This window comes from Copadichromis virginalis, linkage group LG1 (genome assembly GCF_057382275.1).
Source record: "Copadichromis virginalis isolate Kocher_CV1m ecotype Utaka linkage group LG1, C_Virginalis_male_GT1.1, whole genome shotgun sequence".
Taxonomy (NCBI): Eukaryota; Metazoa; Chordata; class Actinopteri; order Cichliformes; family Cichlidae; genus Copadichromis; species Copadichromis virginalis.
In genome coordinates, this window is record NC_140618.1 from 29,294,077 (window position 1) to 29,320,753 (window position 26,677).

The 26,677-nt window shown below is 41.8% G+C and overlaps 1 protein-coding gene across 2 annotated transcripts in view; it reads right to left on the bottom strand.

Moving 5' to 3' along the window:
• Positions 1 to 26,677, bottom strand: part of fbn1 (fibrillin 1) — a 64,168-nt gene that overhangs the window by 25,905 nt on the left and 11,586 nt on the right. The window contains exons 7-32 of one of the 2 annotated variants that reach the window (XM_085458222.1): positions 20,736 to 20,933; positions 19,601 to 19,726; positions 18,396 to 18,521; positions 17,220 to 17,372; positions 16,762 to 16,962; positions 16,174 to 16,326; positions 15,976 to 16,095; positions 15,765 to 15,890; positions 15,424 to 15,546; positions 14,405 to 14,527; positions 12,169 to 12,321; positions 11,614 to 11,667; positions 11,354 to 11,479; positions 11,143 to 11,268; positions 10,935 to 11,054; positions 10,440 to 10,577; positions 10,283 to 10,333; positions 10,057 to 10,182; positions 9,741 to 9,968; positions 9,521 to 9,646; positions 8,091 to 8,219; positions 6,935 to 7,060; positions 6,546 to 6,671; positions 6,333 to 6,455; positions 5,671 to 5,796; positions 4,982 to 5,107 (exon numbers count right to left, since the gene is read on the bottom strand). In XM_085458222.1, the coding sequence (XP_085314348.1) occupies positions 4,982 to 5,107; positions 5,671 to 5,796; positions 6,333 to 6,455; positions 6,546 to 6,671; positions 6,935 to 7,060; positions 8,091 to 8,219; positions 9,521 to 9,646; positions 9,741 to 9,968; positions 10,057 to 10,182; positions 10,283 to 10,333; positions 10,440 to 10,577; positions 10,935 to 11,054; positions 11,143 to 11,268; positions 11,354 to 11,479; positions 11,614 to 11,667; positions 12,169 to 12,321; positions 14,405 to 14,527; positions 15,424 to 15,546; positions 15,765 to 15,890; positions 15,976 to 16,095; positions 16,174 to 16,326; positions 16,762 to 16,962; positions 17,220 to 17,372; positions 18,396 to 18,521; positions 19,601 to 19,726; positions 20,736 to 20,933 (3,453 nt within the window). Of the gene's footprint in view, positions 1 to 4,981; positions 5,108 to 5,670; positions 5,797 to 6,332; positions 6,456 to 6,545; positions 6,672 to 6,934; positions 7,061 to 8,090; positions 8,220 to 9,520; positions 9,647 to 9,740; positions 9,969 to 10,056; positions 10,183 to 10,282; positions 10,334 to 10,439; positions 10,578 to 10,934; positions 11,055 to 11,142; positions 11,269 to 11,353; positions 11,480 to 11,613; positions 11,668 to 12,168; positions 12,322 to 14,404; positions 14,528 to 15,423; positions 15,547 to 15,764; positions 15,891 to 15,975; positions 16,096 to 16,173; positions 16,327 to 16,761; positions 16,963 to 17,219; positions 17,373 to 18,395; positions 18,522 to 19,600; positions 19,727 to 20,259; positions 20,716 to 20,735; positions 20,934 to 26,677 lie in introns of those variants that run through there. The other variant, XM_085458228.1, reaches the window with a different exon arrangement.

Genomic DNA, 26,677 nt, shown 5'->3' on the forward strand with positions numbered 1-26,677 from the left:
CAGGGCTAGGTCTTTCTGGCTCACTGTCTCTGTATTTCAGAGCACAAGGCAACGAGGCATTCTCATGATCTCTGATACTAATGGCCTTGCTACAAAGGTTTAATGAGCGCAGCAGGTCTCTGGATTTTCGTCATTCAAGTGTGTCCTGAGAGCTGTAAAACGGCTAAGAGGTGGAACGAAGGCCTAACGCTGAGGCCTTGTTCTGTCTGCACCATCTGAACTAGTCCTCGCAGGTTATTTTAGGCAAAGATACCTCCTTTTACCCACAGACTTTGCACCTCTAATGTGAAGCTTCTGGAACAGCACATTACGACCCCCGCCCCCCCTTTAATGTTCATGTTTGGGTTTCTCACCGCCCCAGATGTCAAGTGTGGAAATTTAATCTTTCCAAAACATAATTTCTTTAAATGTGATGTGGTAAAAGTGTGATGTGCCAACTCTACAAATAAACATTCCTTCACAGCAAAACCATGACAATAATATCTCCCAACCAATGAAATATTCGGGGTAATCTATTCTCTGAATGTACAGACCTACTGTTTGCCACTCAAGATTCTAATAAATGAGCAATAAAAATTAATGGGAGCAATTAGTGAATATTATTAATATCTGCCCTTCCCAAAACGTTGATTAAATCCTGTGGGGTGGAACCAATAAGGATCTCTTTGAGTGTGGCTGTAGCCTCACTCAAAGACTGAGGCCTGAGCTAGAGGTGGAGCTTTAATAGCAAGAGCGTACAAGTTAGTTAGTTCACGTTCCCTTCATGTACTTCAAGGGAAACCATGCTGAGAACTCAATTTTTTACGACCTATCAGGGAATGAGACACACTCCTCTCTGCGTGTGTCTGTCTTTGTGAGGGTAGTAATTCAAGACACAGTCAATTAGAGATTAGCGCTGCTGGTTTACAGTCTTCCTAAGGACAGGGTATGGCATATTTTCATTACATTTGATTACAAGGTTAATATGAGGGCTTGCGGCAAACGAATCTCCCTGGATTACAGGCAAAACTAATGATCAGCTCCTCCAAGCCTTTGATGAAAGAAAGAACACAAACACACGCACACACACACATACACACACAATGCAAACAAAGATTGCTGCATGTGAGAAGCGTGTCATCGGTCAAAAAAGAGGGCTGAATGAACTAGGACAGTGTTTGACAGATGAAAAAAAGTTGCGAATTACACATTTGCCTATACATGGCTGCTTAGCTGGCTGTTAGTGTGTTTGCATGCCTGACTGCCAGTTTATCTGAGTGTCCTCTTGTCTCGTTTTATTCCAACATGTTTTGACAACTGTCAAGCATTTACCATTTATGTATTTGCCATATTAACGTGCCGCATTCTCTTAATACTTAATACTGCATTTGAAGGATCTGCCTCTACTTTATGTACCACCACTAACATGTTTTTGAAGCCTTTTTACTGTTTTAATCACCATGATCTACTAGTCAAATAATCAAAGCAAGAGTACAAGGGAATCATTTACAAAGACAAATATTATCATGTTAAAAATAAGAGTCGTGAAAAACTAAAACTAAACTAAAGCCAGCGTGGAATAATGATGCCAAAGCAGAATGGTAAATGGTAAATGGCCTGTATTTGTATAGCGCTTTACAAGTCCCTAAGGACCCCAAAGCGCTTTACACAACCAGTCATTCACCCATTCACACACACATTCACACACTGGAAGTGCCAGTGCCAAAAGTGCCATCCATCATCGGCTGTTTGAAGCTGCGTCAGACCATACACAGTACAAAAGACAGAGCCACTGTTACATCGTATTGGTTATGAGCCCATAAAGTCTTTGGGAAAGTGTTTACCCAAGTCAAAGAGCACATGATCGGGGGGGTGTTTTTTCTCATAGATTTCTATGCAATCAGAAGCTTTTTTGCAACTAGGAGAGTCTGCCCCTGCTGGTCATTAAAAATAATGCAGCTCTACTCTTATTTTCCCTTTTTTAGACCCAAAACCCATCATTTATACATTCAAAAGCACATAAATCTAAAGAAACCCCAGCGGTAACATTCGTTCTCAAGGTACCGCATTCACAAACTTGGGTGTTCATGTTGGCCAGCCGCCCAGCAGGGTGACGACAACTCCCCATGAGCCTTTTACAGCTGAAGGGTAAAAACCTCCACATCAACACTGGCACAGGAGCAGAAGAAGCCAAAACATAAAGCGAAACCAGAGTTTTAGTCATTGTACAAAACATGGAAATAGCTTCCAGGTTGGAAAATGAAGCCAATGTGGAAGTGCCTTAAACCTGCACTCTATCTGAAGGAGACGATGATACCTGTGGTTGAGGGGAAAAAAGAAACATTTCCAGTCCTAAAGGGAAAACAATGTTCCATCTTGACCTCTTTAAAGACTTGAGATTATGGACTCACTGATTTTGACTAAAAAAAATGAATAAAAGATTATTTTCCTAAAATGTAGGATTACCTGTGGAAAGAAACTCCTAATAACTTCTCAATAACTTCTTTTTATTTTTTTTAAATTACTGCTCACCAAGACAGTGACAGCAGAAATACTTCTCTCAAGGCTTCAGAACACGACTTCAGAAACCAATAAATGAAATCACAGGAGTTAAATCCATCTTTGATACTGTCTATGAGATACTCTCATCTTTTCAAGTTGATACACCTTATTTATTTTATACCCAATTTCTAAATCTATTTGAACCATAAACCATAGGAGCTCCTGGGGTGGCTGTGGTTCAGGAGGTACCAACTGGAAGACTAGTTGCGCCTACTCCAGGCTGTGTGCTGAAGTTTCCTTGAGCAAGTTACTGAATCTCGATTTGCCTCATCCATGAGCATGAGTGTGTGTGACTGTTAAGAGAAGGTGATTATATAGAAAAAAGTGTTTGTATGAATATGTGTTATTAATCTCTGTCTCTCTTCCACAGCATGTCTTTTTTCCTGTCTTCCTTCTCTCAACCCAACTGGTTGAATTAGATGGCCCCGCCCCTCCCTGAGCCTGGTTCTCCCAGAGCTTCCTTCCTGTTAAAAGGGAGTTTTTCCTTCCCACTGTCGCCAAAGTGCTTGTTCATAGGAGGCCATATGATTGTTGGATTTTTCTCTGTATGTATTATTGTAGGGTCTACCTTACAATATAAAGCTCCTTGAGGCGACTGTTGTTCTGATTTGGCGCTGTATAAATAAAATTGAATAGTGTGTGACTGAGTGAATGAGGCTTGTAGTAAAAAGCATTTTGAGTGCTCAGTTAAATAAGAAAAGCACTAAGTACCAATCTAACCTTTATCACTCAAACTGAAAACAGCACAAACTGAAATTGTGGCTGCATCCATCTTGCTAGCATGCAGCCCATGTTTAAAGTCATATTCATGTTAAGTTTGATAACAATAAGCACTAGCCAGCGAAAGCTGCTGGTCATACCATATATGGTTAATAACACGATTAGATTGGGAATTAAAATATAGCCAATCTGACCTTTCGGCTGCAGTAGTAAAAACTGACCAACTGACTCTTTGGAATCTAAGTTCTCACTTTCAAATGACAGATAATGTAACTTGTTATTGTCAAAGTTGCATGGTCTTGCTTCAACACATTGTTAAAGCAAGAAGTGTTTCATTGTTTTGTCATTTAGCTGAGAGACGATAAAGACAACAGACCATAAAGGCCCCAACTTTCCAATACACATGTAGAGATGCAAAAGTGCTTGAGTGTACGCTCAAGATACTCACACCCTGCCCCTGAGTTCTCAATGTTGTGGAATAAAAACAAAAATAATTCTTGTGGGAGCCACATAAACAGCTGGATCATATCTGGGCTTAAGAGCACCGCTCACTCATTAACACTCGCACACACAGACACACACACGCACAAGAAGGTTTAGTCCCTGCATGCCAACAAGGTCGCATGAGGCAGCTGAACAATAGCAACCAATTTTTTGTGAATTTCATTGTCCGAATTTTTTTATTTGGTGGAGACCTTTTTCCAAAAGAAAGAGTAGCAGGTTTTGTTTCTTGTGTATAAGAAGACATCATGCCTGTCCGAGAGGAATTAGCATCTCGATTCCCTGGTCTGGGGCTGAAATTCCAAAGCTGTGAATCAGAACCGGCTGCTTTTGCTGCAGCCTCGGGGAAAACAAGGAAAATACTGTATGAACATTTAAATGGGATTAGAATGAGCAGGAGTTATGTGTTTGCAAGTGTGTGTGTGTGTGTGTGTGTGTGTGGAGAAGGTGGAGGTGTAACAGTTCAGAAAAACCTGTTTATTTGCGTCTGAAGAAAATGCACTGCTGCTGCTGCTGAGTGTGTTAGATTAAAAGAAATCACCGGCCAAAGTCACAACTAGCCTTCGACCGCACACTTTTTAAGTAGCCTCATAAATCAAGACTTAATTTTTTCTAGACGAGAGGCGAGTCCAAACTAGCAAAAGACTCTAGCGGACGGACAGACATTGTATTTATGTGTTCTGGAGACGTTACAGGTGATTACGTGCTGCCGAACTCTTCCAACCATCACGTAATGTTTAACTGACCCTAATGAAAGAGCAACAAAAGAATAAACAAAGGTGCAAAATGATGCATGCATTAGATGGAAGACGGTGACCTCACTGCTCCTGCTGCTGTTAACGATGCTGCATGTTTGTCTGCACACGTGAGTGTGTGTGTGTGTGTGTATGTGTGAGCGTGTTTCTTATCAACTCAGACAGCAGCTTTCGAATGGTGATGAGTAATGTTAGAGCTGCTTCGGGTTAGACAGGCATTCTCCCCGGGTCTTCTCATTTCTGACCTCTCTTCAACTTGTTTTCACTGCTGCTGTTAAACAACGTCTCTCACACACACACTCACACACACACACTCACACACACACTCACACTCTTTCCACACTGATTAATTAGTAGCCGGCTCCGACTGACTCACCGTTCTTTCACTTCTGTTCATTTTCCCCCACAGTTAGAGCATTTTGGTTTGGTGGGTTTGTATGCTTGTGTGTGCTTGTTTCACTCACCTGTGCAGCCTGTGGTTCCCTTGCGTACAGAGTAGCCCAGGTCGCAGTGACAAATGAAGGATCCCTTGGTGTTCTCGCAGTTCCCACTCAGACAGATGTTCGGGTTTAACTCGCACTCATCCACATCTATGAGGTAAGAACAGAGCGATGCCATTTTAAAAAATAAAAATCCAGAACTTGCTTAAAATGAATACAATAAAGGAAAGGTTAATGGCAGTTAATAGAGATGAATTCGCTTTTGTATGTTCAGCCAGCCAAAAAAAAATGGTTTTAAATAAGCTATAACATGGGTGTTAGGAAAGCACAAAAAATGACATCATGAGCTACACTGAGGCTTTAAAACATTTACTTTAAATAAATACAGCAATAACAGTCAGCTTGTGCAGATCCATTTAGAAGTTGGTTCTTTGTTTTCTCACTCAGTGGAACCAGACGTCTAAATGTCACACATTCCTCCGGCTAACACAATGTTCACTATTTTATAAATCAACAACAGCACTTGCCCCGTTCTCTCATACACAGACTCATTGATCTGAGTCATTTAAGACTTATTCTCATGACTCATATCTTGGATAACCCTGAAGATGCTCATTATGTAGTTTCAGTAAATGCGAGAATCCCCTGGATCTAATAAGCGCAGAGCTACAATTGCAGTGTTTTATTTGGGCTATAAAAAGAACGTCCGTTACCCAGGCAGGTCTTCATATCCTCGGATGACATGAAGCCATCAAAGCACAGACACTGATAAGTCCCTGGTGTGTTTGTACACTGGCCCCCGTCACAGATGTCTGGGCTTTCTTCACACTCATCGATATCTGCAGATTGGAGAAAGCAGAAAGGAAATAGGAATAGAAAAGAGAGGGACAAGAGGGAAAGAAAAAAAAACATTTTAAAGCTAGGTATGCAAACAATGAGGGAAAAGCACACATCAGCTTCAAAGAGGAAGTCAGGACTGAATTTACTTTGTCTCTCATAAATAAGCAAGTTCAATTCAGGACAGCACTTCTGCAAGAAACTGAACAGTTCTCTCCCATTAACCCCTCTATTGCCTGGATCTCTGTCTGTAAATCCGTCTCTGTTAATTAAAGGAATAAGCATCACAGGAGTGAGTCTATAAGCAGCGCCTGAAACCTGCACTCATTCTCCAAAAAAAATTCTGGCACCATAACCCGGCTCAGTGTGAGCTTTCTTTAAACATGTGCCAGCCAAGTCACAGCCACGTCTTTGTATTGCACATGCAGGCTTTTTGATGTAAACACAAAAATTGAGGGTATTTTCTTTACATTTTCCATGCAGTGTACAAAAAATGCCAACTGTAAGACAACGACAGACAGGTAACGCAGCTACTCACCAGTACAGCTTCTTAGATCGGGCATCAGGGCGTACCCAGATTGGCAGCTACATTCATAGCTCCCCTCTGAGTTGGTGCAGAAAGTCTCACAGCCACCGTTCTCAATGGTACACTCGTCAATGTCTAAGCGGCAGACAAAACACACATACTGTTGGCAAAAATCGAAATAAAATCTATTCTTTAAAACACAGTCACGTGACAGTCAGAACATACCGACGCACTCCAGTCTGTTCTCAGTAGATTTGTATCCTGTGTCGCAGGAACACTGGTACCGGCCGATCATATTCACGCACTGACCATGCTTGCACAGCCTGTCGCTCAACTCACATTCATTGATGTCTGTAAAGACAAAAAAACATCATATTAGTTTATTTCTCAACGACTGCAAGAATGTCAGCATATAGGAGAGCACATTGGCCCAGAGTTCATGTCTGCCCATCTATCTAAGGACACAAATGCTCTCTAATGAGCCCACACACAGCATGATCCAAGTCAATCCAAGGATCCAAAGAAAATACAGTAGAAAGGGCCTAATGTGCAGTAATCAATGAAGGGAGAAAAACAGGAAAGAGGAAGAGACTCTCTTCTCTCTCAACACTCACCTAAACAGGCCGATCCATCGGGGGCGACCTCGTGTCCCTCCGGACACGCGCACTGGAAGCTGCCCTCTGTGTTCATGCACTCACCTCCTCGACACAACAGAGGGTTTCTCTCACACTCATCGATGTCTGGGGATGGCAGAACACACAGTAGACACAATGATGCAAGTACAGCCATTCAGCGCTAGCCATCGGCAATCGAGGCAACATTAGTCTGTGCACGTGTTTGCTTCACCATAGAAACCCACCGGACTGACAACTTCAGAAGTTCTGTTTCCATTTTAACAAAGACCGTGGGACTGGCAGTCACAAAGTACTTGTTATATCTCAGTCAATATAACGGCATGATTACGTTATTTCAGTCAGCCTGCAAACCCATTCAGTACCACCAGTTTATGATTGTAGTTCTGCCCACATTATTTCCATTTCCAGCTGCTTTTTTGCCACAGCAGTAAATTTTGCTTTGCCAATTTCTGGCTAATTACGGCTCTTCACCAACAAAAGTATTGACTCTCACCATTTTGTTTGTATGACTTTTCCAAGATATTTAATCAAACGGCATAAAAAGGCAGACCAGAACAGAAATAGACCATTTTTTCACTAGAGTATTAGAACTTGAAGCTTCAAATAAAATTCATTTTGGTTGGGCAGCTGATTGTGTGCGGGTCCTTCGCGTGCAGGTCAAGTATAGCATTTAATAAAGAGCTATTATGGACTAGCTTTGTCAAGCAGTTGTGACCACATTGGGCTGCCCAGACTAGATGCTTTCAACACCCCGCGGGGACTGAAATTAAGTGAACGAAACTTTCATTTCATTTCGATTACATCATCTTCTTCAACAGTGAGGTCCTGGTCTGGCATACAAGCCTAGGCACCTCATCCAGAGATTATGACCCATGGGGGGAACGTGAAGGAGGTGGCAGGCCGTCACTATACTTTTCAACCTGGCTGTGCTCCACTCAGACATTGTCCCTTTAACAGGGTATATGAGAGAGCTGTTAAGGACATCAAATTACTCAGTTATGTCCTGACAGATGAAATGATTTCACATGAAAGCATGCTGTCGTCTCTGCATATTACTGAACCGGATCATATGAAGATGAGGGGGTATGCATAGTCTGAATCCTCAGGTACTGCTGTGTGGGGATTCAGTGCTCACCCATGCAGTTTTTCATCATCATGAAGCCACTCTCGTATCCTTCAAAGCACTCGCACTCAAAATCTCCAGGCGTGTTCATGCAGGTGCCCGGTCCGCACAGGTCCGGTGAGATGCGGCACTCATCGATGTCTATAAGAAAGGAACAGAACAATGCAGCAAGTTAGATATTATCCATAAAACTGCACTAACATTCACGAGTAAAGAGAGCATATTTAATGTATTTATTTATTGTAACATAAGTAAAAAATAAATAAAATAGAGAATTTATTTTAAGTGGAGGGCAAATTAACATATCAAAGCACAGAACGCTTAAAAATAGTCGACTACATGAAAGTTAAAGTATACAATAAGATTAAAGGGCCAATGAAAGCTAAAGGTCTGATCCCTTTTGACTTGAATCCACATTTTGAAACACTTAACTCAAACCATTTGGGCTGGGATTTCCCTCATATGGGGTTAAAGGGTCCCAGATATCATTTACTCTGTCTGGGCCTATAAATTATTTCAGAATAACGAAATAGAACTTAAAGGCATTTAAACCTAAAGTGATGTGTGCACAGTGTTGCAATGTAGCTAACCAGACTGCAAGGACCGGCTCCAACAAGTCCCCAAAGCTAGCCAGACTCCCATTAGACTGAATGAGATGAATGGAGGCAATGTCTTTGCAACACTTTGTTGTAATTAGTGCTGGCAGAGGGATTCAGAGAAAGCGGGACTGATGAAGTATGGTTAGACTTGCAGAGACATAATGGAGCAGCTGACATACTCCAGTCAACAATAGAATTTTAATTGTAGCTAAAGATTATTTTCATTACAGATTAGCTGTCAAAAATGTTCAGTAAATCATTCTTTCATATATGTGAGAAATACTGAAACATGCTGATCAGTGTGTGACCAGAGCCCATCAAGTAATCCATTAAGAAACTATCTAAGAGTTTATTTTACAATGAGGAGGAGATATTGCTCCTGAGTAATGGGTATTGTTTGTGGAAGCCAGCTGAGGGGCAGCCAATCAGAAGAAAGCAGAACGCTTAAATAAGCAAATGCCCTACAGACGCTCGCTGTTTAAATATAGAGGTTGAATCAGAGGTTGAACAGGGCGGGCCATTTATATGGATACACCGTAATAACATGGGAATGGTTGGTGATATTAAAGTCCTGTTTGTGGCACATTAGTATATGTGAGGGGGCAAACTCCTCAAGATAGGTGGTGACCATGGTGGCCATTTAGAAGTCGGCCATCTTGGATACAACTTTTGTTTTCTCAATAGGAAGAGGGCCATGTGACACATCACTTATTGGTAATGTCACAAGAAAAACAATAAATGGCCCACCCTGTATAAACTACAATAACAATAAATTAAGAATTTATTTTAATGCTTTCATGCCTTGACCAAATGATATGACCAATCAGCTTCAGTTCTACTCACCAGTACAATTCCTCTCATCAGAGTCCAGAGCATAGCCGTTATCACAGCGACAACGAAAGCTACCAATAGTGTTTCTGCACCTCCCATTGGAGCACAGCGTGCTTATCATCCTGCATTCGTTTATATCTGAGGTGCAGAACAGAGAGATTAAAGACACAGGTGAGAGGTAGTTGATGCAACAACCAATAGCAGTCTTTGTTATTTGTGAACAGTACCACACCTTTAAGGAAGGGCCTGCCGTTAATGAAGTCACCCCTGTGCGAGAAACCTCGGCCCCGAGGACAGAGCTGGTTAAATTCCGGAGTGCCTTTTTCCGGGCATTCATCGCATTCAGGGCCCCAGGCCACACCCACTGAGCAGCAGCAGGCATCTACACGGTGCCGCCCCGGGATAGGAGTCCCGCAGCGCTCATCCTCATGAGTGAGGTAGCACTGCTCCGTGCGCAGGTCTGGATGTCACAAACACACATTTAACATGTATTTGATATAAGACTATGACGCGCTATAGATTGCACAAGTATAAAGGACAGCTACTACCGATGCACATCCTGCCACTCATGTCAACAGTCATTCCTGGAGGACACTGGCAGTAAAAGGAGCCCGGTGTGTTGACGCATTTGCCATTGATGCACACTCCAGGAAATACCTGACACTCATCCACATCTGAAGGTAAGCAGAGAAAAAAAGCATCATCAATCTGAACATTACAGGAATAAGAGTGGAAGTCTGATTTTCCAGAACCCAGCATCAAAGCAGCACTTACCCTCACAGACGTTTCCTTTGACTCTAGCAAAGCCTCTACTGCAGATTGGATCTAAACAAAGAAGGGCACATAACACGGTCCAAATCAATGAAGTCATCGGTTAAAATAAAAACTATATAACATAAACTCATATCTAAAAAAATCAGCGATTGTCCACCTTTTTCACATTTGGCACAGGGGCTGTTCCAGGCTTCTCCCAGTGTGGCACAGCAGTGGGATTTCAGTGTGGCCCCGTTGATGTTGACCTCACACCGATCATTGATCATCTTCAGCCAGCAAGTGCTCTTAATAGTCTCTGGTTTATCAAACAGACCTCAGAGTTACTAGATAATCAGTTTACATGAAGTAACTTGGATTTGGCTTTATATACAGTATGACACAGTGCATAATATCGTTTACATTCAATTAATCTCCTTTGATCGTTGGAAAAAAGGAATGTGCTGATTGGCTTACAAGCACTGGCGTAGCACTAATTTAGGGGCGATGCATTGGGTTAAGGTTCAGCAAAAGTGAAGCAAATTTTCATTTTTCATCTATAATGATCTAATTATAATTGGTAGGACTGAATCAATCCATACTACAGTGTACCTTTTTTAAACTTTTTTTCAAATACACAAAAAATCTATTGGTAATGTATTGGTATAATACCTACCTATGCACTCCAGCCCGGTGCTGTCCAGGGAGCTACCCGCTGAACACAAGCACACAAAGGACCCTTGGCTGTTCACACAGTCCCCATTTATACAAGGGCTAGACTCACACTCATTGACATCTGTGGGACACAAAAATGAGACAACAAATCTGAGACACGGCAGATGCAGCTACACTGCGCCGCACAAGGGAATGAAGGGGTCTCTGACCCTCGCAGACGTCTGTCTCGGGATCAAAGCGAAATCCCGTCGAACACTGGCAGGAGAAACTCCCCGGCGTGTTCCGGCACTGACCATTTTCGCAGAGCAGCCGGTTCATCAGACACTCATCGATATCTGAAATCACAGACAGGGACGCGTGACGACACTGGCTTTTGAGATCAAAGCTGTAGACAAGGACATTACAGAACAGTCCACCCACCAACACAGCTTTTCCCTGTCAGGTCTACTTCAAAACCTTCATTGCAGGTGCATTTGTACGTCCTCAGCATGTTCTCACATACTCCGTTCTGACAGATGTCAGGGTCGAGGGCACACTCATTAATATCTGCAAAAACAATAAACCGCTGAACATATCTGCAGGAAAAAAAACCAACAAACTCTAAAAAAAACCCTCTTAAATATGCGCAGCACCACTTGGTTTCAAGGTTGTCAGTGGTTTGAGCTTATGTATTACATTACCTCGTCCATCACCAGTCGTTCCGATGCCAGTGGGGCACAGAGCCAGGAACTCGGCTACAAACACACACACCACAATTTGCTTGAAAAAAGCAGCAACAACAGCAACAGAAGTAATATCACATTTGCCAAAAGCCATTTAATACCATGTCATTATCCATTTACACGCCTTCTCATTTAGCTTAGATGTGTACAAAACAGGCTCTTAATGTGGTGCAGCTCTGGCATCTTTTGATACCGAAACCTTAATTGGCACAACTAATGAGAAGTGACTGGATTATGTGTGTGTGTGTGTGGTTGTGGACATGGGTTTGTGTGTGTGTTTGGTGGCTGTCAGTGTTTCCAAACTGCGGGAATCACCGTCAAACAACTTAACTTCATATTTTTGTGAAATCTAAGCTGGCATGCAGAGGAGATGCAGTGTTTCATTTGGTCATCCTCACATCAACGGGTGTGTTTCGAATTTTGCGCAAACTGTGTCTGTCTTCGTTTGCATCTGTCAAGCAGCAGGAGGTGGTTCTATATGTGTAAAGGTTGGGGCAATTTGAATAGCCGTACCAGAGCTTTGTGGTGGGCACGGTTGGCAGGGCTCTCCGTAGGCGTATTCTGTGCTGGCACAGCAGCACTCCGACTTGGTCACAGCCCCAAAGAGAGGCTTAACACACTGCCCTCGCTTGTAGCCGCCGTAACACGTACTGCGCATGTGCGTGTCTGTTTGAAACAAAAATAAGACAGACAGCATGTGTGTGAGAAACCGAGATGAGGAAAGAGATCTCGAAAGAGACCGAAGACCAAGCAAAAGAGAGAGAGCGAGAGAAGAGGAAAGAGGCCGCAGCTCCAATAAACAACAACACTGGCAAAACAAATGGTTGTTCTCTTTTCACAATATCCAGGGATTTGAGGAATTCTCTCGCACTGATATCATTCTGACAAATGTTCACATAGACCAAACAACAGCGTTTCGACATTTCTCACACAAAGAGATATCATTTATGAAAATGCAAAACACATCTTTCAAAGGGCTCCTCCGTGGGACCGGAGCAGAAGGAGAGACAGAAAGTTCTTTGAGTGCTGATCAACATGTGCTCAGTAACTGCAGTAAATGTGCAGGAACAGCACAGGTTGATGGTAAAGGTTAATATGACGTGAATACTCTCTGCTTTATCACGTTCATCTTTGCTAAATTTTAGCACAGAATGGGAAAAAATATGTACGCTTGCTGGTAAACATCTGTAGACAGTTGTGGGATTAACCCATCTTACAAGTATGTTCAGTCTGTGCTTTCAGGTGCTTCGAAAAGTGGAACAAACGCTTTCATCACCGGCTTGTCCTTTGTTGGTTAAAACGGTCACATGTACTGAAGTCTTCGCCAAAGCACTTAAAGTTCTTTTCCTTATTTCTTTCTTAATGTGCTGGTTGTTCCTATTAAATATGAACAAATTTTCAAATATTGACATCATGGTATGTACAAGTAATCAAAAGCAAATTTTCAGTCTGCTCTAAACAGTTTCAGACAATGTTTTCTGTTCTTGGACTTGTGCAGTACAAAGTCTGGAGCCAACCATAATTTTTCATATTTTTCTTACAAAGAGCCAGATTTCTTGTATTTTTTTTAAAGTGTTCTTGAGCAGTAGTTGTCCAGTCTTAATGGAGGTCTTACAGAGATTTCTTTGAACATTGGCTTCTTTTTCACTCTACACTCCTGTTTATGTGTTGTTTTCTTTTCTGTTTGGTTTGGAGATAAAGTATCTGAATTTCAGGAGTGGGACCTCCAAACACGCTCCTTCCGATTCTTATCTGTATATGATCCCCCAGTTCGACAAGGTTTTCGTGCCCCAGCCTCCCTCCCCTTTTCGATTCTTTCACTTCTTCACCTCTATGTAGTACATGGGGATCAGCCAGGCCCGGGAGCCGCCGCCAGTCCCCTTCGAAACAAACCGCAGCTCCAGGACATGGGCCCAGCGAGTGAAAAGGCACATACGAAATAAAAAAATGCACCTCAAGGGTTGAACCAGTGTTGTGTCTACACATAACAGACAACTTAGCAAAGAGACAATTTTAAAGTGTATCTTTATGCACCTTGTTACTAGCAGTCTATCAAATATACAATCTACAAAAAAAGTGAAAGATAGTAAAGTTTAATGGGTATAAAACTGTTATTCTTCACCAACAAGGTGATTTCCATATATAGCCAAGCACTTTTCATATCTTGGTATGCTGTGCAGATGTTCTTAGAAACTTGAGGAAGTGAATGAACTTTCCTCAGAAACAACTTCAGTGAAAAGGTGGCTGTCAAGAAGTCATTATTGAGGAAGGGGTACAGGTATGCCAAATTACACAAGAACTGGACCAAAAATCTGGACCAACAGGTATTTGGGAGTGATGAGTACAAATCTGAAACTTTAGGTTTTTTGGTTCATCGGTAAGTACAAACGTCAAGAGGTACAACAGTCATGGATTGGCCTCCCAAGTGCCCGGACCTCAAAGCTGTTGAAACAGTGTGGGATCATCTTGACAGTACAGTCCAAAAGTTGGAAGAACTTTGAAAGAAGAGCTTTGAATGTCCTTCAAGAAGCCCAGAGAACTATTCCTGGAGATTACTCAAAGAGATTACAAGAAAGCTAAATAAGAGAGTTCAGGCTGTGTTGAAGAATAAAGATGGTCACACCAAATATTGACTTATTAGAATTGTACAAACTCAACTTTTTGCTTTATTTTTAAAAAAAGAAGAAAAAAATGGTGGGATTATTCTTGACTCTTGATCACGCAATTCACTCTAGTTCCATGTACTCACCAACACAGACCCGTCCATCCAGGCCCACTGCCATCCCGGCCATACACTCACAGCGGAAGGATCCCTCAGTGTTGACACAGTGGCCGTTCATGCACATACCCGGAGTCTCACATTCATCGATGTCTACAAATAGAGACAAGAAAAAACACTTCTGTATATATCTATATCAAACTATATACCTTTCTCTTCACAATATTACGAGGTAAGACGATAAAACAGATTGAAATAAATAACTGATTAAAAAAAATGCAGCCACAACTCCTAAAATTTCAGCTTTGACTTCAGCTAAGAAAACGTTCTGTGTTCTCTTTGTTTTCTCACTGTGTTACAATAATTACGATAACGAGCATGCACCATGATAAAGCATGCATGCTGAAATCTGTGTTTATGAACGTATGTGTATGATGTGTATGTGTGTGTTCTGTTTGGGTGTCTTGGAGGACAGACAGACTGCGGAGAGAGACAATGAGGCCCCAGGGCCCCTTCAGACTACACATTTCATTAATGGCTGCATACATCAGCACATTTCAGCCACACTCTACTCTCCTGTTTATTTATTCTGTAATGACTTAACCAGGTCAGTGTCTCTGAAATCAAACGTCTGTGTCTGAGACCATGAAACTCTAGTTGCCATCTAAGGTTCGACATAGCTTCGGATGTTGGCATATACAATAGTTGTTGGCTATTACAGCATATTAAAGCACGTAACAAGAAAAAGCCAAATCGTTTTTTCTTCTTTGCACTCAACAAGTTTAGGGCAGGCTGTCTGCTGAAATCTCAAAACAGGCGGGTCCCAACTATCCAACTATGTCCAACTGGCGTGCAAGGAAGCAAAGGGATTTTTCCAAGGCTTTTTAGGGGGATTTTTTGCCCTGTGTGTTAAGAGTCATATAACAGAGCTATTAACATGCCAGAGAGGTAGTCATCCTCCAAGCTAGGCGAAAATGCAGTCAAGAGAATATCTTACTCAAAATACATTCTGCTGATGCTTCACTTTGTGGGCTTTTGGACAAACGTACCTACACACATGCGTCCGCTGGTGTCGAGATAGAACCCAGGTTTACAGATGCATCTGAAGCTCCCATCTTCATTGATGCACAGTCCATTGAGGCACATGTTCCTGATCAGACACTCATCTAGGTCTGTGGACAAAGAGGAACTAAATGATTTACCCTAGTTTACTCTAGTAACACTAGAGGTTTACTCTAGTAATAATTATTTTCAGTGATTGTGCATGATTTCACCCATTATGGTTCATGCTTCCACCACCTCTAACATATCCATGGTCCATTTGTCATAAATACTAAAGGAATCTTTACCCCATAGAGTAGTAAGTGACCAACATGAGAAGTTAACAGACCTTGACAGTTTTTGCCATCTTGAGAAATTTCAAATCCAGCATTGCAGACACAGTGGAAGCTGCCTTCAGTGTTCACACAGCGGCCATTGTTGCAAATACGACCATTGGCCACACACTCATCCAGATCTGGCAGGGAAAAAAGAAACAGATAGCACAATAAACATACACACTCTTAAAGTGCGCATATGTTGCATGTATGTAAATGTGTAACCTCGGCACTCGGTTCTGGTTGAGGTCGACTGGAATCCAGCAGGACACTGACAGATGTAAGAGCCGTCTGTGTTCACACATTCTCCGTGCGCGCATGGGTTCTTCTCGCATTCGTTATCATCTGGAAAGCAAGCATGAAATTTAACAGCCAAACGCATGCACTTTGAGTTTTGTGTTAAGAAAACGCGTCAGAACTCACCGATGCACTCTCCCCTTCTGTCCAGCCTGAAGCCCATGTTGCACTCACAGCGATATCCAACGCCTGGCGTGGGGATACATCTGCCATTCAGGCAGAGGTTACGAAAGGCCTGGCACATATTGGTGATATTCTGGGTTTGGATAATTACGGGACCTGATAGAACAAAATCACGCGAGCGTTTTTCGTCAAAACGTGAGGTAATATAACGAAAAATCGTATTTTTGTTTAGTTCAACATCTTAATTTACAGGAAGTGTAGCCAACACACCTGTTTCTGGCATATTACACATATGTAGTTTTACATTGCCAGATAAATCTCAACACTGCAGTAGTATAATAGTTGTGCAAAACAGTATGTCGGAATTTTTAAAGCCAAAGATTTTGGACATGTTTAATATAACTCTAAATACTACTATGCAGTTGTGTAAGGATGGTTTCTTTGAGAAAGGACACTCACTGCCATTCATTTTTTAGTTCAACGGTACCGGTTGTTTGTATATCAAAAGTTGGACGTTGATGGCAATCCAAGATCAATTGCAGGTTGAACATGCAAACATGAAGCAATCACGGGCAGAAAGCTGGGACATACCTGGCCTAGGTATAGGTATAGGTTCTACAGGTGGTCTAGGATAATCAGGCTGCACAGGTTGGACAGGGACCTTGATTGGAATTTGAGGAATGTCAGGCCCAGGATATGGAACCGGGTAGATGTTGGGTATGTCAGGGCTCCCTGGGACACGATCAGGTATCGGTGCACTGGGTATCTGAATGCACAGTTTCTGGTGCTCTTCTATAACAAGCATATTTGAAAAGCAGATAGAGGTTAGCTCTGAATTGTCTAGTGTGTGTGCGAATATGTGTGTACAAGTGAGTTTGTTTGTTAACTTGCATTTTATTCTTTGTAAAGTTTGTTTTTGTTGTTTTCATTGTAAATCTCCATAGATTCTCACAGATTTATTACATTTTTATTAAGAGCACTGATTTTGAGTATAATTAAATAACAATGCCACAAAGATCACAATACTTAAGCCATGTGAATGACTGCACCTGTTCCACGAATGGGGCACATTTCAGGGGTGGACCCATCAGACCAGCAGCGTCCACTATCACAGCAACACTGCATTTTGGTCAACAGCTGTGAATTTTGGTTGGCGCAGCGCCCGTTCAGCAGGCTGGCGTAGCAATACCCACCACGAGCATCTGTGGGAAACGACACAGCAGGAAGTCGGTTAAACTAACCGCGCCGCATGGAATATGGCATGTGCTGTCTGCGTGTTGAGCAAATTGGCAAGAGTACAATCAGAAAAAAAATTGTTGTTTTTGCTTCAGATTTTCCATCATTTGGAAGGTGGAAGCCACTTCCAATAGTCCTCATTTCCTATTTATATGAACCCTTCCTTCATCCTGCAGTTTTTGGCACTGTGTGCCAGCATGACTCACACTCAAGTTGCGCATTAACATAAATATATCATGTTTTGTTTCACACCCAGACCATCCGGGGCAGATTTCATGTGGAGAAAATGACAGCCTAAACTACAGATCGCTTGCTCCAGTTCGACAAGATGTCAGGCACAGAACTGCTCGCAAGCAACCACGAGGTCTTAAGGGGGTCGGGCGAGAAGTGCGACTGCATGAGAAACAGACGAAAATGTTTTGGGCAAAAGTTTTCTGGAAACGAAACACGCAGACATTCCTTCCTCAGGAACACGCTCTCCTGGGGGGGAGTAATGTGACTGCATGGTTGCATATGTTTGTGCGTGTGTGCTGTATGCACGTGTATGTGCAAGAGGCTGCTCTGACCTAATTTTTTTCCTGCTCTGGTTTTAGGGCGAAAATGAGCTTAACTAGGAAGCATACAGGAGTTTTCTTTACGAAGACGCACATAGATTTAGCGTTTTCCAGCTGTGTAGAAAGTCACCTGGAAATAAGACTTCATTTTACTTCTCTCATCACGTGCTCGCCACAGCTTGAAGAGAGTTTAACTCAACAAGTGACTATTGACCTAAATTCTACCAGCTGGAACTTTGGAGAGCTTCCTTTCTCTGCTTTCAGTGCCAAGAAGAACCAAAATAGAGTGGAAAAAGGAAAGAGAATGAAGCAGCATCTTTTGCTTTGTCTCCTATTTTGTCATGCCTAATAATGACTGCAACTATGAACACAAGCAAATCACACGCAATGAAACTTGCAGCTCTTTGGAGTGGAAAAGCGGACAGGTGGACTCACCTATACACCTGGATCCATCCACTGAGGTATAAAAGCCCTGGGGACATTTGCAGAAGTAGCTGCCGACAGTATTAGAGCATTCACCCACACCACAAATACCTGGAATGTTTGAGCACTCGTCCAGATCTGCGAAAGAGGAGAGGAGAGGAAAGTGAAAACTATCTTGAAACGTGAATTTCTCCAAAACTAGAGCATGCGTTGGCAGGAACAATGGAAATGAGGCATTGTCACAGGATATCAAATCCAGGGACCTCCGTACCTCTTCTGTTAGCACCATTAAACACCAAACGCACACCATGGAGCACAAAAGTCTGCAGGAATAGCGCTGTGACTTCGACACATTTGAAATATTTCTTACAAAGTGCAGAAGTTTTCCAGTAATTATTTCTGGGCATTAAAATAGCACACATAAAGTAAAGAAGTGCCCGATTACCTTTACCTTTCTCTGAGCTTAGGCCTTGAAATTATTACATACACGCCTAACAGACAATACATTTCGCAGGATCGATTTAGGCCTATATTTGTGGACGAGTAGTAAAAATTTTCCAGCAAAAGCATTAAAATCCATGTGAGTCCCACAGCAGAGGGAGAAAAACGTGTTTTTATCAAGTAATCCTGAAACTGAGTCTAATTAGGATTCATGGTGCAGATCAACCATGTTGATTACAACTGACAGCAATAATTAATGCTAATAACAAATTTTAATAAGGTGAAACATTCAAAGCAATAAAACAGAAGTATTGTAAAGAAGAGACGTAAGTTAATGATGAGTATTTCAATAAAACAAACACAATATTAGCCTCCCAAATCTAATGTCCATACCAGACTTAGTTAGTCTGGAGCAGCAACTTACATAGTCTAGCTTTAACATTTGTATAGAAGGGGGAAAATTCTTTTCAAAATTCATCAGCATTTCTTTCAAACATCAAAATTGAGTGTTACATGGGGTTACTGAGAGAAACCAGAGCGCTGCTTTGCTTTAATTAGGCTTTTTTCAAGGGAAGGGCAAAAATGTGGCTTATGTGTGGTCTTTCCTTACAAAGTAATAATCAGACTACCACGACTGAGGTGAAGTTAACCACATCTTGGCGGATGTGGCTTTTAACTGTCTCAACTTTTACGGATTTAAAAAATATCCGAAGGTCTACTCTGTCATTCAAGCTGACACCGAAAACCAGACAGTTCATGGCTTCACTGTTGCTTACCTTCACATTTCTGCGAGATCTCGTTGAACTTGTGCCCAGCGGGGCATTTACATTCAAACGATCCAACAGTGTTGATACAATTTCCGCCTTGACAGATGCCAGGGATGGCCTGGCACTCATCCACATCTGTACATGCATATCACAGAATTAATACTCTAACACAGACATTATTGTGGTAAAATAAACTTAGAAGAGGAGCAGGAAGTTAATACACATGCTGACTGAGTTTAACGCACAAATGTGAACAGCCTTGGATGTACATGGGTCTGTTTTTACAGTCTCTCTCTGACTTTCCTGAGATCAACAGTATGACAAACGAAAAGAAACAGGGGGAGAGGAATTTCTCCAGCAGAATGAACAAAAACTGCAACCAAACTGGTAAAAAAAAAAAAACAGGAATGAAGTGAATATAGAAAAAAAAAAGGCTGACTGTAAAGCATCAGGTTTGATACATTTATGATCACACGCACATGAAGACTAATGTACATAAAGATGTTGCTTGAAAGGAGGGTCATGATGACGCCATTTGTGAGGTGACCCGGACCATCAGGTTTGTGCAGCTTTCTAATCTGTTACTTTGTCAGTGATGCTGATGATTAAATGAAATTCATTTAATGAATGTGACAGACTAAAACGAAGGTCTCAGGCTGGAAACCTACAGGAGGCTGTGACCTGATGCTGTCTCAGAGTACTCCATGTTCCTCTGGGTCCTGGCTCAGGTCCGCCTCCCCTGCGGAGGTTCTGATGTTGTTGGGTCTGGAGCAGGCAGACACAGGGCCGTCTTACCAGAAATGAGCTCTCCCACGTGGCACCGCCACTGACCCGTGTTACTGACTCTGACAGTCCCGCCGCAGCGGGCGTCTGCGGGCATTCCATACACATGTGGGAGGCACTGCCACCCACCCCAATTTAACCCAATTAGAGCTAATCCTCTGGAAAAGGGATGGTGGGCAGAGCTCAGAGGGTGACAGAGGGAGGGGGGTGAAAGCAGACAAGGAGGGAGAAGGAGTTAAAGGAAAAGATGGCAGCAGCAGCACACTACTCAAAGAACGCAGAGGGTAGAGGGAGAGTAACAGAGAAAAAGAAAGATAGGAAAACAGACTGGGAGGCAGAGACACAGAGGAATAGACTTTACCTTGGCATGCCCCGGTGCGGTGGTTTGGTATGAACCCTCTTCGACAGGGGTGAGGCTGGGCTGGGCACATCTCACAGGGGTGACCCCACGCCCGTCCCACTGTGGCGCAGCACAGAGTCTTTGTGCACACAATGCCCGTGAGCTGTCCTTGACACATCTGGTTATTTACTGAGGCAAAGCACGGCCCGGTGCGATAGTCTGCAGAGGTAAAAGGGTGATGTTTTTTAAACCCAAAGCAAAAAGACAGGTTGTAAGATTAGGCCAAAGAAAAAGGTTGAAGCTGGAGCTTAAAATCACAGAATATGAACATTATCCTGAGTGAGTGAGCGAATGGCTGTCTGGCATACTCAAACTCAATGTAATCTCACATGACATCTACAACACACTTAGATTATAAGTGATAAAGGGCCTGCAGAGCAGACGGTAACGCACTCCATAAAGCATGCATTGTATTTTCCTGGCATTTTAATTGGTCTGGCTCTCAGGTGCACTGTTCGTGAGTGTGTGTATGTGTGCGCGTGTCTCTGTGAGTGTGTGTATGTGTGCGCGTGTCTGTGTGAGTGTGTGTGTGTGTGTATGTGAGTGAGTGAAAGAAAGAAAGAAACAAGAGATAGGGAAGAGGTCTGGAAAACCTTTTAAAGTTGTGTGGGCGGCTATGGAGAGCAATGGACACAAGCAAGGACAAGAAAATTCAGTCTGTTGCTTCTATTATATGATCACCGGCTCATTAGTTACCGATGCTACTGCTATTCTGTAAAATGTCACATTTACCATCAGCAGTTTGCTACCTTTTGCGATTTTCTTAATAATCCACAATCTAGGGTATAGATCATCATCCCTAAAGCCACCGGAGGCTGGCTGGCTGGCAAGGGTGTGTCTGTGGAACACAGTAGGTGATTTCCACACTAGCTACTACAGCCTAGAATTAAAACTAAAAGGCTAATAATAAATAACAGAGTGTAAAGAAAGTCCCTCCATCAAGACTATTCATCTCTCCTTTCCTTCAAATCAGATTCCCTAGAGCCGACTGCTTGCTTTATCTAACCCCTCTTTTTTCCACTCTCTCCTTACAAGTCCCAAGGAGTTTACACAATCATTTACTCTTATCAGGTGAAGGCCTGGAAGATGAAGATGGAACAGAGATAGGGGCACAGAAGAAAAGGGTAGGAGGGGGATACATCTTTCCCAAAAGAATCTGGACATGAGCCAAAGACAAAAATCATTTCCACATTTCACAGCAGACAACAGACAGTAAGGAAAAAGGGAGACCAGTTCCAGCAGCGCAGTCGTTTAAAACAAACGAGACATTGTGAGTTTCCCATGTGGACCGGGGCCCAGCCCAGTCCCGTCACGTGCACCCCAGCCTCCACCGTCTCTCTGCCTCTGGCACCAGTACTGTGTGAAACAGAACTGGGTCATCTCTCTTTCTCACTCCCCTCCTGCTCAGGCTCAATTGGAGACCAAATGCTTTTGATTCTTTGTCTACTTCTCCCTCCAACAAGCAGCTGAAAGTAGCGCAGTGCATTTACTCAAGCCCAGTTTGAAGATACTTGAACTTTACTTGAGTATTTCTATTTTGGAAAACCTCCATGAGACACTCCAGGATAATGTCTCTTTCTTGAACAATAATAACCTGAAAGTTACCAAAAAGTCAACAATCAGACTGCAGGCTAAACACAACCCAGTGCGACACTCCCATGTTTTGCCACTTTTGTGTTAATTCCCAGTTTAATTAATTTAAATTTGTGCTGAATGTTGCTCCCTGATTGCTCATAGGATGTGAGAGGCAGCCCACACCTTAGATGCAATCTGAAAGGCAAACGAGGGCTCTACCTCTTCATTGGTTTAATTTTTCATGCTGTAGTACATTCATGGGACCCTTAGCAAAACAAATCCAAGCACACATTGTAACATGACTTCACCTTTTTGCAAAAAATACTATATAATGAAAAAGAAATAACTTACATATGTTGTACAGCAGGGGTGATTCTAGGTTCAAAAGTTTAGGGGGGCTCAGCTCCCAATCATAATGTCAGCAGTTCCTAGTAATTATTATTAATGCAACATGCTGTTTACAAATGTAATCAACCCTTTTCACATTTACAAACCTAAATTTACTTAGATACACATTACAGTGTTACCTTCAAATGCAAACTATTTTAGGGTGGAGCCTTTAGTTAAAGAAGATAAGGAACCATTTGTGCCAAAGGAGACAAGATGAGAAACATACACAAAACATGCAGTGTTTTAATCACATAGAAGCAGCCCACCAAATCATCAGTCACATAAAGTAGCAATATTCAGTACAGACACTGGAAAATCACCCCAGACCTGTACATGAAGCAAATTGGTAACAAAGTTCTTTTACCAGTTCACACAAACCCTTCCTTTATTATGCCGAATCAGCATAGCAGAAGAGTGTTATAGTCTGTCACATCAGTGTAGTGGCAACCATCCTGTTCATGCCATGTTTACAGTGGTATGAGTCCTGTAAAATGCTACCATTCATATCAATACGCTCTGTTTACAATGTCCAGTGGCGTTTTTTAAGTGTCCTACTGCAAAACATGCAAAGCATCCATGAAGTACATGAAAAACTACTTTGAGAAAAATAACTTTTTTTTCCCCAGCTAACTTCACGATTTGCTCCCTCGTTCTTCCTGTCCATCCTCTTCACTCAACTAGCTAGGCAAACAGAAGCTACAGCTTTATAATTTTGGGTGAATTTGTCTACATTTACTCTTGTTTCTTTTTGCTCTCTCTCTTTGCTGTTTTCATTTTGCTCTCTCCCTTTTTTCCCTCTCTATACTCCTCTGTCACTCTTTGTACTATCACCCAAAAGCTAAACATTACAGTGAATAAAAGACATAAACGGATCACTATCAGTTTATAGCAATATTAAAACTGAATACAGGCTTTTGCTGGACATAGACAGGTAAGATCATTTTAACTTGCTGTCACCTGGATCTGGAGTTGTACTGTAAACAAACACTGAAGCCCAATTCGATCAGAACAGGAATGAACATTTTTTAGCAAACAAAAGTAATAAAGTATATCAGCTCCTCGGCTGGCAACTCCAAATATGTTTTACTCTACGTTAGCTAATATTAACACTATTTAGAGAACAATTTAAACAAAATAGGCACTTTATATGCATAACAATGCAATTATGAGAAGAGTTTGAACTTTTGCTATATTCCAGTTAAAGTGTGTTTTAAATCTGCATCATTGATTTGTGTCATCCTCGTCTTCTTTCTGCCGCAGCAATGAAAGTCTTATTAAGCGATTAATGACAAGCCACGCTGTTGAAGCAGCAACACCTCTGTGTGAGCGCACTGTAACATCATGACATCAACAATACTGGACATAAAACCTGTTTTCATCCTATCCTGTACTGTCATCAATGGAAAAGTTAGGGGGAAAAGTTATTAATACTATTAATATTTTTTTTAGGGGTGCTCTGATAAAAAACGGGTCTAAACTCACCCATGTGAGTAGTAAATTAAAGCACTTCCAGCAGTTGATTGGCTAGGCACAGCAGAAATAACGAAATATCGAAATAAGTAGGTAGCAGAAAAGCTTGTCAGTATTAAAGCCAATCAATTCATCTATAATATTCTACCCTTCTAACATAATTCATGTTTTACAAGTTATCCTCTAATAATGAAGCTGCCAGTCAAGCGATCACATCTGATTGGAATAAATGTCTCTTCATAACATTTTTATTGAAAAAAGCAGCTAGCCTGCAGATAGATAGCAGTGGAAAACAAGTTACACCAGCAACCTAACAAGACACTTGCAAATATGAGATTCTGTAAATGCGAAGCTGTGCAGCTTGCTTGCTCTAGCAGAGCTCGCCAGTTCTAATGTGGGTCGGATTTGTGAAACTAAAAAATTTCAGCATTTGCAGTCATTGTTAAAATATGTTGGAGGAGGAAAATGGTTGAGCAGACTGTAACTTCTGAGGAGTGGAGATGTGTACATAACCTTTATTTTCTTTATTGCACAGAAGGACAAGAATGTGATGGTAAAGTAGAAAAGTCCAGGACAAAAACAACTCCACTGCTGCTAACTCAACATCAGCTCTTTGCAAGCATCTGCAAAGACAGCATGCTAACACAAAGCTAGCAAAGAACCCAGAGTGATGGTAGAGCTAAAGGTATGCAGACTTCAGCCCGGCAGCCAGAGCTTGAACTTCAATAAGTAACAAAGGCAGTAATAATTAATCAGGCTTCACTTCTAAAGCTTTAGCTTAGTCAAGACCAACCTGTCCACAACTGGTAAACAATACCAAGCAGGAAAAAACACAACTAGTCAAGTTAGATTCTTTTGCATTGTTAAAGTATTGTATGGTCAGGAGCCAAAAGCTAACAACTGTGAATTGCTATAAAATGGACAATCATGGTAACAATGTAGAATCAGTTGAATAAGGCCCTGGTCACACTGATCTAGAGACCAGTCTGCAACCATCTGGCAATCAATGGTCGTGAGGGGAAAATCAGTATTTCTGCACCAGTTGGCAAAAAGCTATTTTTCGTTACTTTGGTTGCTAGTATACTGCTGCTGTTGTAGCTTGATCAGAATTGACGGATATGTCTACAAACACAAATACTCAAACACACAACTCTCAAGCAATGTGTACATTGCGCCACGCAAGAAACCTCAATACCTGCTTGACATTAGCTTGCTAACTCATCAAGAGTGAGAACATGATGACCTCGATGAAGACCACTAGCCGAAGTGTGCTCGTCAAGCAATAAAGTTGTTTATCACACTTCAAAAATTGCTGACGCTTCAATGTCTTCAAATGTTATCATCTTCTCTAGTCACCTTGAAAGTTGTGCTTAACTCGGTTTGTATCAAGAGTTGCAAAACCAGCCATATGATGTTATTAAAATCACAGCTATGTTGCCTATGTTGCATGTTATCAATACAAGTATTCATAAGTATCAGTATTGATAAACAGGATCACTATTGATATCAATTAAATCGCGGTGTATCAATAGGTGCCACAGCTTTAAAAACAAAAGAAGAAATCATAAAACCAATTTTTATACTTCACTGGTAGCCAGTGACGAGAGCCCAGCACAGGGGTGATATGGTCTCCAAACTGCAGGAGAGATAAGGCTTGACTACACAAAAAGAACTGCAATAATCGAGGTGAGAGGGGGAAAAGCATGAACTATGAAATCTCCAACAGAAGGAAATGGTTATAATTTTGCAAGTGATCAAAGAGCCAGTGCTGACAGGAGTGGAATGATTTTGTTTTTGTGAAAATCTAGACTAGAAAGCCAAAGATTGCTTTAAAAAAGATATATCCAGGGGGAATTTTCTCCAGTATTTCCTGCTTTCACTCTATTTTCTTAACACAGAAATTTTGCCTAAGTTACTTAAGGGGTCTACTAATCAAGAATGTTCTGTTTTAACTAACTGTGAGCCTTATTTTCTATCTAACACTATGTGCCTCATCTAAAATAACAAAGCGAAAATCTCTATGTAGGCAAAGCAGTTTGAGGAGCTATGGAAAGTTTTCACATGGAGCCCAGGCTGAGTGAGTGCAACAGGCTATATAAAGAGAACTCAGGTTTCTCTTTTCATCAAAAAAAAAAAAGGTTGTTATGTCTTATTCACAATGCTTTAAGTACACAATCTAACTTGATATCTGCTTATTACAGCTCTTAGCTGAGGAGAGTGAGTGAGTGTTAAGGCAAAAGATCTGAGCACAAGATAAAGTAGATCCAAGCACTGCACTTAAACAGTCAGCTGAGGTAAACAGGGAGAGGCAGACAGCTGTAGGGTGAAAATGGTGTCATTTCATCCGTCATCTTACTGTCTCTCTGTGAACTGCATACAGCTGGGGGATCCACCCATGTCCTGTACATCTGGGAGTAATCGCACGTGCTCACACACAAACACGCTCACGCACACATGCACACACTTAA